Genomic DNA, 17,535 nt, shown 5'->3' on the forward strand with positions numbered 1-17,535 from the left:
GGAACTCATTTAAAATAGGGACATATACACAGAGTAGAGGTAAAGGGATAGAACAAAATCTACTATGCTTCAGCTAAAAAAGCAAGGGTAGTGATAATGATCTCAGACAAAACAAAAGTGAGAACTGACCTAGTTAAAAGAGATAAGGAAGGAAATTATATATTGATAAAAGGAACTACAGAATATGAATTAATATCAATATTCAACATATATGCACCAAACGGCATAGCATCCAAATTCCTAAAGGAAAAACTACATGAGTTACAAGAGAAAATAAACAATAAAACTATATTATATTAGGGGCATCTGGGTAGCTCAGTGGATTGAGAGCCAGGCCTAGAGACGGGAGGTCCTAGGTTCAAATCTGGCCTCAGACACTTCCCAGCTGTGTGACCCTGGGCAAGTCACTTAACCCCCACTGCCAAAAAAATAAAAATAAAAAATTTAAAGTAAAAACATGAATCATGTAACCATGGAAAATTTTTCTAAAAAAATAAAATAATTAAATCTGAAAAAAAAAAAAAAGAATGAGTGGGTCAAAAAAATAATCATAGAAACATCAACAATTTGAAAAAACAGAATGAGAACGTACCAAAATTTAGAAGATGTAGTTGAAGCAATACTTTGGGGGAAAATTAATATCTCTAATTGTTTATATCAATAAAACAGATTAAGAACAAATCAATGAATTGGAGGTACAACTAAAAAAAAACCCAGAAAAAGAACATATATTAAAATCCCAATCAAATAAATAAATAATTCAGGATTAGAAATCTTGAAAATCAAAAGAGATATCAATAAAATTAAAAGAAAATCATTAAATTAAAGAGCTGGTTTTATGGAGGCCAAGAGGAACAATAAAATAGATGAACCATTGGTCGCAGGAGTAAAGGACTCCCACAGGTCCAGGAAAATCTCGGGTGGCAAGACAGCGTCGACATGAATGAGACGGGCAAGAGAGTTTGAATTTCAGCCAGCCAGGCAGGCATCATGAATACTGCTCTGCTTTGCCTTAATGTTTAATTTTATATGCTTTGATATCTAATAAAATCTTGGCATGGAAATCCATTCTCACCATACATCTTTTCTTAGAGACAATGTGTTAAGTGTGTTTGATGTATCTCTTGGGCCACAGTGGTGGGAAATTACAGGCTTTTTCATGGGAGACAATTTCTCCGTATTTCATTCATTGTTCTATTATGTTAGTGCACCGTATTGAATCAGATCAGGGAGGGAGGAAACTTGGGAGGCTATTCTGGCCTGTTTTTGTAGGCACCTGTGTATGGGAGTGAGAGGCCCAAGTTAGGGCTCTAAAATCTTTAACATTAACTCGCTATTTGCTGGTTTGTTGTGCCATGACTTCTAGGGGAATGTCTATTCCTGCATGTAAAGGTGGGAATTTCCTAGGAGTTTGTAGGGGGCCTGTAAGGGCTCTAAATAATAGCCTATAATGTTCCATATGTTCCTGGGGCTGAATAGAGATATTGATTACAATAATTCCAATAAAAAGGAATGTTAGTGAGAAAAGAGTCACATAGGGAAATCTAAGTGGAATCACTATCCTTATGTCACCAGAGTTCATGCGGGGCTGTGTGAACTTCATGAGCTTTGATGGCTTTCCACAGATTTGGTTACCCATATTGCATTACAAGCTCACAGCTAGTTTAACTAGGTTGAGATTTGTTATATTCCTGTTAATGGTTATTACTTTTTTTTTAAAACCCTTACCTTCCATCTTAGAATTAATACCATGTATTAGTTATAAGTGCTATGGGCTAGGCAACTCAGGTTAAGTGATTAAGTTAAGTCACATTATGAAGTATCTAAGAACAAATTTGAATGCAGGTCCTTCTTTCTTTAGGCCTGATTCTCAATCCACTGAGCCACCTAGCCCCAGGGCTTATTACTTTTACCCAATCAGATCTCTTATTAGTATCTATTTGTAGTATAATTCTTAGGAAACTCTTAAAGTATATGTTAATAGATGCAACTAATTAAAAATGTATAAATATAGTTCAAGAAAAAAAGTCTTTGATAATGAGTTTAAATCCTGTGTTAGATGTACAAGGGATGAATGAAGATCCTTATTCTGAAGGGCAGAGGAATAACGAAGAGTTCAAAAATCCAGTTAGAGACTATACAATATAAACAGTAATTATCCAGGTCTTAAGAGCCAAAAAATTATTCATCTTTTGGGGTGAGTGGTTAATATCCACATCTCTTTGGTGTCTAAATTTGCAAAAGGCTGATTGCATAATATATTGGTATGTACAATGGATTAATGGAGACTACTTTACAGATGCTAAATTCTTCCTGTTTTTTTCCTGTTACACATTTTTAAAGTTAAAAGGAAAATTCTATAGGTTTGATCTAGCAATTTTACCTGTTTTGGAAAGCTTTCTTTTCTGGGTCATGGTATTCTTAGGCTCATACTGCAGACTATTATGACTTCTTTGGCCTAGAAAATTTACAGGTTTGCTCACTGCCCTATTATTCATACCTGCATCATAGGTTTCTTATATGGGACATTTTTCTCTATTTTCCAAAGGACTATATTCTAGGGTGTAGGCTGAGTTATTCTGTAAAGAGATTACCATCATGCCAACACAATTTAACAAGAATGAGGAAAAAAAAAAAGACAGTGTGATAATTAGATTAAGTCTACACTGACCATCTTTAGATTTAATCACCAAAGGTGAGAGCACCTCCAATTCTGGGAGGTCCTGTAACCCACGTGTTCTAGAGCGGGTGACAATCAGAATCAACTGACTGCCTCCTTGGCAGTACTAGGAGAAGCGTCTATTGTGAGGGAGAAGGCATAATATAAATATATATAATGCATAAAGTGATGCATAAGTGACCTCTTTAAAAGGAGGTCTTCTTTTGGAGAGGGTCTTCTGGTGAAGAGAGCTGCTGGTGAAGGAGCTCTTCTGGTCCGTGGAGGAGTGCTGCTTTCAATATCTTTTTTACAAGTCCACGTGGTGAATTTAAAGACTGAATCTTCCTGAACTTCTCTTAAGGAACTTCCCTTTAATAGACTCTTCATTCACCTCCAGGTCTCTGGCCCTGACTCTGGGCTGATCTACCTGGATTAATTAGAGGATTGTAGTAATTTACCTACTGTGTTAAATTCTTATTTCCTTATTTCCTCCTTCTCAATTGTAAATAAACTTTCATAAAAGTCAATTTTGACTTGAGATTATTCTTAATTGAGGATTGATAATTGTTCAATCCTCTGGTGACTATCTTTTAATATATTCGACCCAAAACCCTTTTTCTCCCTTACAGCAGTGAGTTTCCCTTTACTGAAATCTTGAAGCAAAGGCCTATCAGGTACATTATAAATAAATCTTGTTATCTACAATCTGGTTACACTGGTCCCTCTAAGGCAGTGATTCCCAAAGTGGGTGCTACCACCCTCTGGTGGGTGCTGTAGCAATCCAGGAAGGCAGTGATGGCCACACTTTTTTTGTATTACATTCTATTCTGAGTTCAATAGTTTCATAATTTCCAGGGGGCGCTAAGTAATATTTTTTCTGGAAAGGGGGCGGTAGGCCAAAAAAGTTTGGGAACCACTGCTCTAAGGCCTCTTCTCCCAACATATAAATGGGAGATTCTGTGATATGTTGGCAGGGAGAAAGGAAAACATCAACAGAGATCTAAAACATACTGGGAAACAGTTGAGGGAGTCAACAGGTTGTCTCGAATATAAATATTACTTAATAAATGCTTGTTGAATTGAGATGGATAGCTCTACAGGAGGCACAAGAGAATGGAAACAAAGGCCAAAACAGGAATTACATTTAATGAAGCAGGGACAGTGGACTAGAGAGGAGGTAAGTGGGCTAAGATATCAAACTTTGAGGAATGCAGGACCAGGCAGTGACCTCTTTTTGATTAACCACTATTTTTTCAGTGAAGTAGGGAAGCTAGGTCATCTAAAAATATGGGAAATAAAGGTGCAATTGTGAGAGAAAACATTTAGAGTGGTCACTTTGTACAAAGTCACCAAGGAAAGAATTGAATAGCATCAAGGACCACAATTTGTAATGGGTGAAATCAGTTTTCAATATTACAAAGTGAGGGTAAACATATTTTTGCAGGTTAAGATGACTATGTGTGCTTGAATTTGTGCACTTGAGATGGGACAGAAAGAAGGGTAAAAAATGTCCTTCATCTTCTATCTCTAAGGATTTAGAATCTTCCCACTCCCCTTGCTGGATCTATTATATTTATAATTACAGATAAAGCACTCTATTATCTTAGTTTTTCCAATAAAACAATCTTCATTTATTTTCATGATTAGCATAGTCACTTGTTTTGCCTTCATCTGCCAACTGCATGAAAATATACTTTCTCCTAATTTTAACCTCCATTACCCCGACACTATTGGAATTAGACATAAAACAAAGGCTCCATAAGTGTGTTTAAAATACTTTATAAACTGCAAGGCACTTTATAAACTTGGGTTATTACAATTACATCATTCTTCACCAAAGGCAAGTAGCTAATTTACTATCCACAACAGAGCAACTAAGATACTATCAAATTTGAGATAAAAATTACTTCACCAGCTCTGAGTCACAAAGCCACACTTAACCAACATAATGATATTGAAACAGGTTGAAAACCAAGACCATAGTTGTTTGAAAACAACAATTTTATTGGCAATATTTTTTTTCTGCTCCACTCTAGGACTCCAGCCCCCCTAAATATGGCTTTTCTCATTTTTGAAAGCTAGAATTAGTTATCTATAGAATGCCAACTCCTAGCTGGATGTATGCCACCTCCCCATTTCTCCAAGCCTATTTGGAGGCAGCTCCTTGGAGTTCTCTTCCTTATAGAGGAGAAATAGGGAAGGGAGGTAAGACTAATAGAAAAAAAAAAAGGTATTGCCCCAGAGTTCAATTTCACGTTTCTTCACAAACCAATCAAAACCTCCAAAAAAAGGTCAGTAACACAACAGACATGCATTTGCCTCATGAATTGTTTTGAAAGTGTACACAGATTCGTGGACTCAGAGCAGGTCTCCCCTTCCAAGAGAAAGTCCCTGTTCTCAAGTCCTTATCCCTCTGACCTATTACAATAGTAATAAATAATCATGGGGTCCCAGGCAGCTCTGTTGTCTGACCTGCCCCTTTGCTCATTGCTACCGCTGCTGAGGAGCCAATCCAGCCTCATAGCCTTCTGTCTTCATGTCATTGAGCCCCAGCTCCTCGTTCTGATCAAATGTGCGTTTATAGCGTTCTATCTTCATCTCTGGGTCATCTTCTGGGGCATACACATTCTGGTGGACAGAGAGGAAAAGTAAGTGACTACATATTTCCTCTCCTCTCTTTTCCCTCTACCTCTAAGGTCAAGTAGTTAACCATCCATAATTTCCCAAGAATTCCTATGCAAGGAATTCATTTTCCTAGGCTGATATTAAGCAAAGATCAGCAACCACAGGGAAAAGATGAATGAATAGCACCATTCAGCCCCAAGTAAAATCAGGAAATAGGTGACGGCTTGACTATGATAACCTCCCAACTGCTCTCTTTCCTCACTATAGGCAAAAACTTCCTTTCTTCTTCACTTATTAAGATGTGAGATGATAAAGTTTAGACTATGCTATCTCAGGGCAAAGGGAATCTGTAATTTTAAATTATTCCTCTGCCTCAGACCTCTGAATAGCAGAAATCTCTCTCTCTCTCTCTCTCTCTCTCTCTCTCTCTCTCTCTCTCTCTCTCTCTCTCTCTCTCTCTCTCTCTAATCATTGAGCTAGACCTTCCTCCATGGCCAAAGGAAGATGGGGAAAGAAAGCCACACAAATAATTCTTTGTACCTACATTCCCCAACTGATTTTGGCTCCTTCTGAGTGTTAATACTAAAAGGATGTTGCACTATTAGCCTACAAAAATATCCTTTGATTTCTGGGAAAAGGCGTGCTGTGTACTAAACATAAAGAAACTACCCCCCCTCAACCAGGCACAATATACCTGTAAGTAGCTGTTTCCTGCTGGATCATCCAGAATGAAGTGAGCATTCAACTTGCCCTCTATGATCTAACAGCAGCAGATGAAGGGTTAAGAGAGGCAATAGCAACAAAAAAATACAAGAATTAATTTTCTTTTACATTGTAGCTTCTGTGAGTGGGGACAACTATATCCCATAACTGCTACGATGAATTAAGAATGATGGTACTAAAGTTGCCAAGCTAATTCAGTATGTGGCACTTTACATGCCCTATCCAGAAATATATTAAAAGTAAATGATGCATGAATAGGACTTCCTGTGTTCATAAGAACCCTGATGGTCTTAATACAACCCCTTACCCAGTCCAGCTTCTGGCTAAACTCCTCCAACTTTTCTGTGCGGTCAGGGTTGGAACTGTCGCCCAATGTAAAGGGGTTCCTGGACACCTGCAATAATACAAACTCAAAGATTAGGCTCCCAATTTGTTAGTGAAATAGCTTGGTTATGACTTAAGAAGGTTGCCCAGGCAGTTGAACTTATTCTCTAACCATCTAACCATCCAATGTCTTTTTTAAAAATTAGATAAAAAAAAAAAAAAAAAGAATTCATCTTAAAAGCTGGCAAAACTTGACTATAAAAGATCATATCACTAAAAATCAGGAGAGTAGGTAGCATGGAGTAATGAATAGAACAACTTGCCTCATGTCAGGGAGGATTTGATTCAAATGCCAACTCAAACACATGATAGCCATGTGATCTTGGACAAGTCACTTAATCTGTTTGCTTCAGTTTAGTTATTTATAAAATGAGAGAATAGACTAAATGGCCTCCATAGTCCCTGTCAGCTTTAGATCAATGATCCTAAAACCTTTCACTACTATGGCTAAGGGGAGAATTCTTTCTAAACCAGAAGTGAAGGAGAACAAAAAGATGTACGTAACAATTTAAATAAAATTTCAAATGTTTTGTATAAATAAAATCAGTAAAGACATTTATAAAGGGTAGAATGAGAAAATTATATTCATTAAATATCACTGATAAAAGTCTGATACCCTAAATGTAGATTATAGCAGATTATACCATATATTCCCCAAAAGATGAGTGATCAAAGGACATAAATGGTTTTCAAAAGAAAATATGGAAACATGCTGAAAAATCACTAATAGTAAAAGAAATGTAAATTCGAATAATTCTGGGGTTTCACTTTACTACATTCAAAGAGACAAAAATGAAGAAAAGATGAGAAAACAGCCTATGCTGGAAGGGCTATGAGAAGAGAGGCAATGTGATGCAATTAATAGATAACACTGAAATAGTCCAAATCTTTTGGATTTTGATAAGGCGTTTTGAAGGGAAACTGAAGTCTCCATACCATTTGATTCAGATTATCTCAATCACTGACAAGGAAGTCAAATACAGAAACAAAGGTCTAATATATACCAACATAAGTCAACCCAGGACTCTTTGTTGTAGCAAAGAACTGGGGAAAAAAAATGGGTGCCTCTCACTCACGGAATGGCTAAAAGAAAAACTATCAAAAATTGACAAATGGTGGAGCCAAGATGGTAGAGAAGAGGCAAGAATTCACCTAACATCCCAAATTCTTCTCCAAACAACTTAAAAATAACACCTGAAATTGAAATATGGAGCAGCAAAACCAACAAAAGGTTGGCTGGAGAGAGAAAGAAGGTGGAGAATGACATGGGACAGATGGACAATTTTCTTGATCAAGATAATCTAGATAATCTGAAAGGTTGGCAGGAAAGATCTCTCATCGATATAGTGACTGAGTCTGGGACACAGCACATGCCTTGGTGAGGTACACCAGGATCAGGCCTTAGAGGTGGCTACACTAGTGGCAGCAGTAGCTTTAGGAGCTCTCAGACCAAAAGTGGCAAAGGGGTAGGACAAATGGTCAAAAAGAGATTACATGGATCCCTTTGGTGGCAGGACCCTGTTGCACTGCCCATATACAGTTCTGGAGGAAGAAAAGCATTGGCACATTAGCACACAGGAGAGCAGGGGCCTTGGTTAGAGTTCCAAAATGGAGAAGAGTGCTTATGGTCACTCACATGGAAGCAGGGATGCTGGTCTCAGCTCCAAAGTCAAGAGAAGAGCTAGCACTGTGGCTACAGAGAAGTAATTTCCTTCCTGGGTAAAGACCAGAGCACAGGCTATATCCCAACCTATCAGATTGTCTAATATGACAGAAAAGGAAAATGACAAATATTGGAGGTGATGTGAAAAAACTGACAAACTAAGGCACTATAGGAAGAGGTGTGAACTAATCTAACCATTGTGGAGAATAATTTGGAACTAAGCCCAAAACACTATAAAATTGGGCATTCCTTCAACCAAAAAAATACCACCACTAGATCTATAACCCAAAGACATCAAAGAAAAAGGAAAAGGAATCATTTGTACAAAAATATCTATAGAAGCTCTTTTGGTTATGGCAAAAAATTAGAAATTGAGGGGATGTCCATCAATTGCGGAATGTCTAAACATATCATGGCACATGATTGTGATGGAAAACTATTGAGCCATAAGAAATGATAGCAGGATGGTCTCAGAAAGGCTTACATGAACTAAAGTGAAGTGAGGAGAACCAAGAGAACATTGTACACAATAACACCATTATACCTGACCAACTGTGAAAGACTTAACTATTCTCAGCAATACAATGGTCCAAAACAATTCTAAAAGATTTATAACAAATGTTATCCACCTACAGAGAAAGAACCATTGAAGTCTGAATGCAGATTGAAGCAAACTTTTTATAATTTATTTGTGTTTTCTTTTGCAACATGGCTAACATGGAAATATGTTTTGCATGACTTCACAGGTATAATCTATATCAAATTGCTTATTTTCTCAAGTATTTACTACAAAGAGTAGTAAGAGAATTTAAAAATCAAAAAATTTTAAAACAAATGTGAAAAAAATTGTATATGTAATTGAGAAAAATAAATGAGAAAGGAGATGCTAAGTAAAAAAAATTGACATAATAGAGGAAGGAGGAAATCAGATAAAAAAGAACCAAAAACAATATCAACAATGGCTACAAAACAGCAATGAAAATGAATGCAAACCCAATGAAGTCTTAAGAGATGAGCAAATGAACACATGTAAGGAGGTGCATACAACAGAGATGTGAGGAGAGCTAAGAACAGAATATTATTTACATTTTCATACAAGGTTTCTGCATTATCATTTTTCTTTGTCACAAGGAAAGATTCAATTTGGGTGGGGGGAGAATAATTTTGATATTAAGACAAAAGCCAAGAAAGGGAGTATGTGTGGCTATGTGTGTAAAAATGACTATGACACTAAGATAAAAGTCATCAAAAAGGAGTGTGTGTATGTGTGCCATTAATAGTGTTTTTAAAAGCTTAGTCTCAAAGTCTTGTCTAGAAGCCTAGTCTCAAATTATGCTCAAGCAAAGAAATTTCTGTAAAGGTGAAAAGTGGCCTTAGGATCTCCAATCTTTCTGTCAGCACAAGTGCTGAGCTCTATAGCCCACAGGACTTACCAGATTACAGATGTCTTTCAGCAATCCCTCCAACGTGGTAAACTTGCCCCCCAGGGCACCCATGCCTAGCTCAAACTCCAGTTCAGGGATTTCCACACTGCATGTTTCAGACTATAGGATGAGAAGAAATGAAAACTTAAACCAAAATCGAAAATAAAAAAGCTCAGTATCTCTGCACTGATCATGAAAACATACTGTGGCTGCTGGCAAATAGCCTTGCAATGACAATTTGAAGTCAATCTCAAATATTCCAATTTCTTCCAATTCACAGAGAAGGCTACAGACCTAAATAAATTGAGTCTATTTAACTAGGTACAGATAGAAGCACAAATAGTTTCAAATCACAGTATCTATACCAGGCACCTTGTCAAGAGTGAATTATATGTTTATGATCAAATGAATGAGTTTGTGGATAGCCTCTGACCTCAGCCATCTCTAAGGAAAGGAAAATTTTATTTTTTTCTCCAACCTATTTCTAAGGAAAAGGAGAATGAGGCAGGTTTACCAAGGATTAAATACAAAGGGGAACAGTCAATGTTATGATAGGCTTACCTTCAGGATATCCCTGGTCATATCTGAGGGATCCGTGATATGAAGGGTGATCCTGGTGCCCATGGGCTCCACTGCACCTCCTGACTTTACCTACACACCAAGTTCAGTCATCATCAGAGAGAAGGAACTCACAACCCAGAAAGAAAAGGGGGATCCTTGTTAATCAAGGATCCACCACAAGAAGCCCATGTTAGAGATAAGTTATGAATTAAATCCAATCTGGTCCATTCAAAGTTTACAGGGAAAGGAGAAAAATCAAGCACATGCCAGGAGGGTATAAGGAAGTTTAAATTAGAAGTGGAGGTGGTTGTACTACACCAATTAGAATCAGTGATAGTTAAAGAATAGACCACAGGACCCAGCTAGGTGGCTCAGTGGATAGAGAATCAGGACTGGAGATTGGAGGTCCTGGGTTCAATCCTGGCCTCAGACACTTTTGAACTATGTGACCCTGGACAAGACACTTAACCCCCATTGCCTAGTCCTTAACACTCTTCTGCCTTAGAACTGATACACAGTATTGACTCTAAGATGGAAGCTGAGTTAAAAAATAAAAATAAATAAAAAAAGAGTAAAACACTCCCAGCATCAATGCCCGAAAAGATACCACCTTCTCCCCCTAACCAGGCATGATCAAGCAAAGAACAGGTTAAGTTTTCAGATCTAGCTAAGCAGCCTTGAATTCACCTTGTATGCAATTGTCCCCTTAAAGAACCACCCCCTCCCCACCTTCCTGCTATTTCTCTAGAAAAGAGAAATAATAGAAGTTGTCCCTTCAGAAAACAGATTCATAGAGTCTCTCTCTTTAAAGGGCAAAGGGTCCAATTCAAAGCCTACCTCATTAGTCCGATGGCCACAGTTCTCACAATTGGTCGCCATGATGATAACCTCTTTGAAGTGGGGGATTTCTGGAAAAGAGGGTTAAGGAAATCTGCCTTCTGTATATTAAGGTTATTCTGAAAAGGGATAATAAAGACAAGGTCAACAGTTAAGTGCTTAGGTTCAGGTCATCTAAGAAGCTACTATTCATGGGGCAATCCTATTAAGCACAGTTGTATTTATCCAAAGAATATTTCAAGATAGGTCAGGTCTTGAACCACACTGACCCAAAACATGTCAAGGAAGGGAAAAGCCACAGGAAAAATTCTGGAGCCGAGATGAAGAATCAGTGATTCTATTCCCTTGATGAATGCAAAGAGAGAGATCAGCATAACTCATGAAGAGATGCCCCTTGTACAGAACACATGCTTTTCTGGAGATACGTCTTCTTTGGCCTCTGGGTGGTTTCTTCCATGTGCTAGACAGAGGAATTTACCACCCCACAAAAGATACGCACTAATTTCATATTGGTCGTAGCAGGAGCATTGCACTCAGGACAATTTGTGTTGAACTGTAACACCTAGAATGTGATATAAAGACAAAAAGTGAGCTCCGCAGATAGAGTATACTAACAACAAAGACATTCCTGAATAAGACAGTCACCTATATTCCAAGGAAGCCAGAAAAAACCCTAAGGAGGATCAATATAGGCCCACCATGATCCCATTCTTCTGCACCTGCCCAATGGGGCTTGATTTGACTCACTTCATTCCTGAGATCTTCCATAGGGTCAGCAGACTTCTCTTCAGGTTCTTCAGTCTGGAACAAAAGAAATGCAATTACCAAAGAACTGCAGTTAACATTTCATCATCCTTTACCATCACCCCAATAAGAAATCTTAGAAAATGAAAACAAGGGGACAGCTAGAAAACACAGTGGATAAAGTACCAGGCCTGGAGTGGGGAGGGTCTGAGTTCAAAGATATTTCGTATGTGACCCTGGACAAATCACTTAACTCCAACTGCCTAGCCCTTGCTGCTCTTCTGCCTGAGAATTGATACTAAGACAAAAGGGAAGGGTTTTTAAAAAAAATCAAATTCATAACCCTATTAAAATAGGACATGTAGGGCATAATCAGACAATACTGAAAGGGGAACAGGTATTTCAAATAATCCTGAGTTTGCTAAGGATAATGTGCTTTACAAAACTCAACATGTTCTTATTCTTATTCTTCCTCTTTACTATTTACCTTGAGCCCCAACATGTCCCCCTGCTGGGGTGTCCTGTTGTAATGTGTGACCACCAGAGCATCATCTTTCCGAGGGGCATATGGATTCTCCACAAAACTGTTCCCTGAGGGATCATCAATGATCTATCAGGTAGATAATAAGGTCAAGAAGAAAATGTTTTAGAATTCACCATTCAACATTACAAAAAAAGAAGATTCCTTCCTTCAGCCCCACAAGGATAAGATGAAGGATAAGATCCCGGCAGATTCTTCTGCTCCCCTTATTAAGGATAACAGTATTACTCACAAAAGTGAATGGGGAGTCCACTCTCTTCAGTTGCTTCAACTTGGCAACAAACTCATCAATTTTCCCAGCCATAGCTTCTCCTTTTGCCTGTCATGGACAAAGAGATAAGAGACTCTGTTGCCTTGATGCCAAGCTCCATCAGGTACACATTCTAAGTAAGAAGCTTTCAAAGAGAGTAGTCCAATAAAACACAAACATCTAGCAAAACTGCTAAAGGATAGTAAGAGAGAGATTCAAGATTAAATTTTAAATGTAACAATCAAGCTGAGTTTTGACTTTGAAGGGCTTTGCTCTAAGAGCTGAATTCAATTCTGTAAATATTAGGCACTAGTTTTACAAAGACAAAAATAAAGGTTTTCCATTTTAAAGAGCTTATGTTCTACTACGTATATAACTTGTATACAGATAAGTAAAATTCAAGTAGAAGATGAGAACCAGGGGAAAGGAAGGATGGGAATGAGATAAATCAAGAGCTTCTCAGAGAAAGTGGTACTTAAGATGTCAACGAATGCTTCCACAAGCTTCTCTGCTCAATTCCTTTTTTTTAATCCCCCCCCCCCCATACCCTTTATTATATGTAACTCAGCTCAATTCCAACACTGAATCAGGGACTGCTTTTATGAACAGGACACTAAATACCACACACTGACACATAAGAGAACAACCAGTCCTCAAGTTTACTGAAATCTGATATTCCCCAGCTTACCCTTCGGGCTGGTTGGTCCTGCTCCAAACCAGAGATGGCACGACTAATTAATCCTTCAATAGTGGTCAGAGCTTATGAAGAATATCAAAAGGGACATCAGTTATACTGGATTTCTTCATCTCCCATCTTAACACAAATTCATTCACCAACACAGTTCAATGCTGACCATAGAGGCCAACTCCCATGTTTACTGGAGGACCTACTATTAAACAATAAACTAAGAAAAATTAGATGTGTGTTTCCTTTGATTGAGAATGGTTCCACACACTCAAACTCACCTCCCTTTTGGCTGAAAGCAGGAATCTCAAAGTCTAACTCTGGGATCCTTGCTGTGGCACAATCTGTTTTCACCACCTCCCGGTTCATGTCCTGAGCAGAGAGATAAGGTCATAGATCACAACTGTCAGCAACATTACCTCTTCCCCTGGACCCACATAGATGGGGCTGCTAAGCCTTGAATGTTCATTTCAGGTAATATTTTATGGCTTCAGAAGATTTTAGCAGGGAATGATATAGCCAGAGACGATGGGCATCAGGCTATTGAGATGCTGGACTAAGAAGGATATGCTATATCAAGGACTTCTCTAAAACAAATAATGTTCACCATGAGCACCTGCCCTCCAATCCCACTTTTTACCTCAGGGACTTTAACAGACAAGGTATAGCGCACACCCTGATCCTGGATCCTGCCTGCAGACTGAATCTCTGTGTTGGACCAGCCACAATGCTCACAGGAGAAAGAGCTCACAATGATCTCTTTGAAGAAGGGAATCTTGGTTAGCAGAAGGCGAGTCATCCCCTGGATGGATTAGACCCCAGACAAAGAAAAGTCAAGTCTCTTTCCCCATATTTCCTATCCTCCTCACATCTCTAGATTGGTACCAGGCGGGAGATGATCAAGAGGATCCTACTGTCTTCTAAAATCTCTAGCTTCTTCCATATCTTAATAAACAGGAATTAAAACCCTATCACTCCCTCAACCTTTCCTTGGATACTTCTCTTTCAAAGTAAAAGCCATAGGAAAAAAATGATTTAAACTCCTCACTTCCACCTACCTTTCTTTTACTCTTGGTAACCTCATTAACTACCATGGTATTCACCACAGCACCTCAAAACATTTCTCTTCTCCACTCAAGTTAAAACTGCCCTACTTTTTAGGTCCTCATAGCCTCTTGCCCGGACTGTTGAAATATCCTCTTAATTGTTCTCCATGCTTTAAGTCTCTCATCACCCTATTCTATCCTCCACACAACTGAAAAATTAGTATTTCTGAGGCACATGTCAAATCATGTCACTCCCCAACTCAAGAAGTATCAATGGCTCTGTATAACTTTTAGGACAGAAATTCTTAACCTAGAATCCACAGACATACGTGGATTGATTTCAGGGATCCATGAAGTTGGATGAAACTGTGCATTTCCTTCAACTATTAAAGGAACAAACCACAGTAGTCTATGACTGTCTGTAGCAGAAATCGTAAATATCTTCATACCCCTTAACATTGTTTGAGATCGCTAAAATACTATTTATGCCTACTAACAACTTGAAAATTATTGTAATTACTGCATACTATTAGACTGATTGAGGTCTTATTGTTTACAAATTCTGCTTCCTTTCTAATCCTATGTACTATAAGTCACTTAGTTAAAAATATTCTGAATCCATTGGCTTCATGAAAAGCCAAAGGAGATCCTGACACAAGAATGGTTAAGAATCTTTACTATAGGATAAAATGCAAACTCCTCTATTTAGAATTTTGAACTCTTCAATATCTGGATCCACAATACCTTTTAGGCTGATGATCCATTATTCTGCCTCATACACACAACTATGTCCTCCAGCCAAACTCACCTACTTGCTTGTTTTATGTTCCAACTCTATACTTTGACCAGGGTTCCTCCTCCCCAAAATCTCTCCCTCCCCACCTCCAAGTCCCCGGTTCCCTCCTCTCAAGAGCCACTTCCTGGAATAAGAGGCTTTTCGAGACGCCTCCGGTTGTTAACTCCGGTCCCCCCCCACCCCAATCACTTTGAACTTGTTTTGAGGAGACCTGTATTTACCTGGGTAGGCTATACACCTGTGACTACTCCCTTCTAACACCTCCCAGACCCCCGGCTACTACAGGCTCAGTCCTGGCACTGACAGAGAAGAGGGCGAAGACGATGCTTCCCTTTCGAAGTCTGACCCCGGCCCTGGGTCCCCTACCGTCCCCAGTCCCCGACCTCACATTGCCATAACAGTTCATGCACAGGGACTCGATCTCCGTAGGCTGCTGCTCCTCATCCTCGGCGCTGATGGGATGGAACAGGTTCCCGGAGGCAAGAGAGGTGCCCCCGGGGGGTCCGGAGGCGGCAGCTGTGGACCCCGGCCCTACCCCGGTCCCGACACCAGGATCTAGTGCCCGGAGAGCCGACATCTCCAACACGCTAGACCCAGCCACCTCCGCTTCCGGCTTCCGTTCTGGGAGTGTGGCCACACCCTCCTTTCACCGGAACTTCCGGAGCGTAGAGAGACCTTTCTCTTAAAGGGCCAGAGAACATCCAAAAGTCTGCGACGAAGCGGAATAAAAGACGTACGTCCGCCGGAAGTGCTGATAGAGAGGGGATGAAGAAAGTAAGGAAAGGTGTAAGTCCGTACTTTTCTATCACCAATTAACCTTTTCCTGTTCTCTTGGACCTTTCCTCCTGTACTTTCCTGCCTCCCTACCCTCTGCCTTTTCCGCTCTTCCTGGGGCCATCTTTGAGTGCCCCCAGTTTCCTCCATCTCCAGACTGCTCGGTCTCCCCATCCGTTGAGTGCCCCCAGCTTCCTCCATCTCGAATCCCATCAGGCTTCTCCATCTCCCAAGTCTCCTCAGCCTCCCCTATTTCTGAACCCCCTCAGTCTTCCCCATCTCTGAAGCTCCCCCATGTTTCAGCTTCCTTAGACTCTCCCATCTTCGTGTCCCTCTCCCTCACACTCTCTCTGCTTCCCCACTCCCAACTTCCCCCTAAGGATGAGGGGAGAGTCCTCCTTTCATCCTAAATTCCCCCTGTTAAGATTCTTTCCATTTTCTTGATTCATTCAGGTCTGACTTTCTCCTAAGGCTCTGATTCCCAGGTGCGCTATCCCTTGCTGGCTTCTTCACTTGCGCCTACCTCAATAAAGGGCCAGGAAGAAGAACTAGCCTTTTACTCATAACCATTCTCTGTGTTCTCCTTCGCCACCATCACTCACTCACATCCTCTCCATTTGGTTCTGACTTTATACCTCAGTCCAGAGCCTACTCTTACTTTCTTTCCATCCATAGGTGAGCACTTTACTCAGCCTTCAGCTCCACCTCAGTTTAGGCTGTTACTTTTCAGTGCTTCTACGTATTAACAGTGAAGAAAATCATGGATTTGAAGTTAGGAAGAACTGAGTTCAAATCCTACCTCAAACACTTGTCTGCTACTTGTGTAACCCTGGCTAAATCACTTAACCCCTCAGCTTAAGTTTCTTCAACTGTAAAATGGGAGTAATAATAATACCAATCTCATAGAATTATGGCAAGGATCAAATGAGACTGGGTCCTCCCTGGTTTCATTCATCTTTGATCATCATCCTTTCCCTGAAAACTGTTCTAACCCAACTATCCCTTCAATTTCCTAAGAAAAGGGAAGATATGAGTTTCTTCATCTACCCTCTCCAGTCCCCAGCCACCTGCTCTTTTTACTTCAATCCCAGAAGATAAGGTGGTTTGTCTTTTCTTCCTATATTCAGAAAGTAGTTGAATCCATCATTCCTTCTCAGATCTTTTCTCTGCCTACAGGCTCCTTTCTGCCCCCTCATAAAACAAAAACAAAACACCAAACCTTTCCCCTTAGTTTCTAGAAAGGGACATCTACACACATAGGCTTCTACTGTCAGACCGATGATTGAATCCTCAGGTCTCCAGACTTTGGCTTCCAATCAGGTCCCTCTACAGGGACCACTGTTTCAAAGGTCAGCGGTTACCTTTTATTTTCTAAATCTGACAGTTTTTTTCTGAGACTTCACTCTCTTTGGCTTTTTTGCTACATTCAATATATTGATCATCTTTTTCTAGACAATCCTGATGCTATATATCATAGCCAAAACTGCTATAATAGCTTAAGGATTATAAAACATTTTATATATAATATCTCATTTAAGCTTCACAACAACCTTGTGAGGTAGGTAGTACAGATATTCCCATTTTATAGATGAGGAAACTAAAGCTCAGAGATTTTGTGACTTGCCCATGGTCACATTGTTATAAGTGTTTGAAGTGAAATAGAAGCCTAGTTGTTTCCTGACTCTCAAAGCAAGACTATTCTCTCATCCTTTGGTTTCTAGCACATTTTCATTTTAGTTTGTTAGTTCCTTAATTTCACCCTATAAATCTAAGTACCCCCAAAGACTATCCCAGGCCCTCTTTATACTTTGCCCCTTGGTTAT

General features: G+C 39.5%; 1 protein-coding gene across 2 annotated transcripts; it reads right to left on the minus strand.

The window, feature by feature from the left end:
- Positions 1 to 4,642: 4,642 nt before the first annotated feature.
- Positions 4,643 to 15,531, minus strand: ZPR1 (ZPR1 zinc finger). Of its 2 annotated transcripts, XM_044666344.1 has the most exons (14): positions 15,327 to 15,531; positions 13,737 to 13,898; positions 13,378 to 13,468; positions 13,100 to 13,170; positions 12,394 to 12,480; positions 12,108 to 12,230; positions 11,624 to 11,677; positions 11,372 to 11,438; positions 10,877 to 10,947; positions 10,040 to 10,129; positions 9,488 to 9,598; positions 6,315 to 6,401; positions 5,979 to 6,044; positions 4,643 to 5,287 (listed from the first exon to the last, which is right to left on the minus strand). In XM_044666344.1, the coding sequence occupies exons 1-14, from the start codon at positions 15,513 to 15,515 to the stop codon at positions 5,150 to 5,152; spliced, it is 1,407 nt and encodes a 468-aa protein (XP_044522279.1). In that variant the 5' UTR covers positions 15,516 to 15,531; the 3' UTR covers positions 4,643 to 5,149. The 2 variants fall into 2 exon arrangements, with proteins under 2 accessions (XP_044522279.1, XP_044522280.1); XM_044666345.1 differs by lacking the exon at positions 13,737 to 13,898.
- Positions 15,532 to 17,535: the final 2,004 nt, after the last annotated feature.

The sequence above is a fragment of the Gracilinanus agilis genome, chromosome 3 (genome assembly GCF_016433145.1).
Source record: "Gracilinanus agilis isolate LMUSP501 chromosome 3, AgileGrace, whole genome shotgun sequence".
Classification (NCBI taxonomy): domain Eukaryota; kingdom Metazoa; phylum Chordata; class Mammalia; order Didelphimorphia; family Didelphidae; genus Gracilinanus; species Gracilinanus agilis.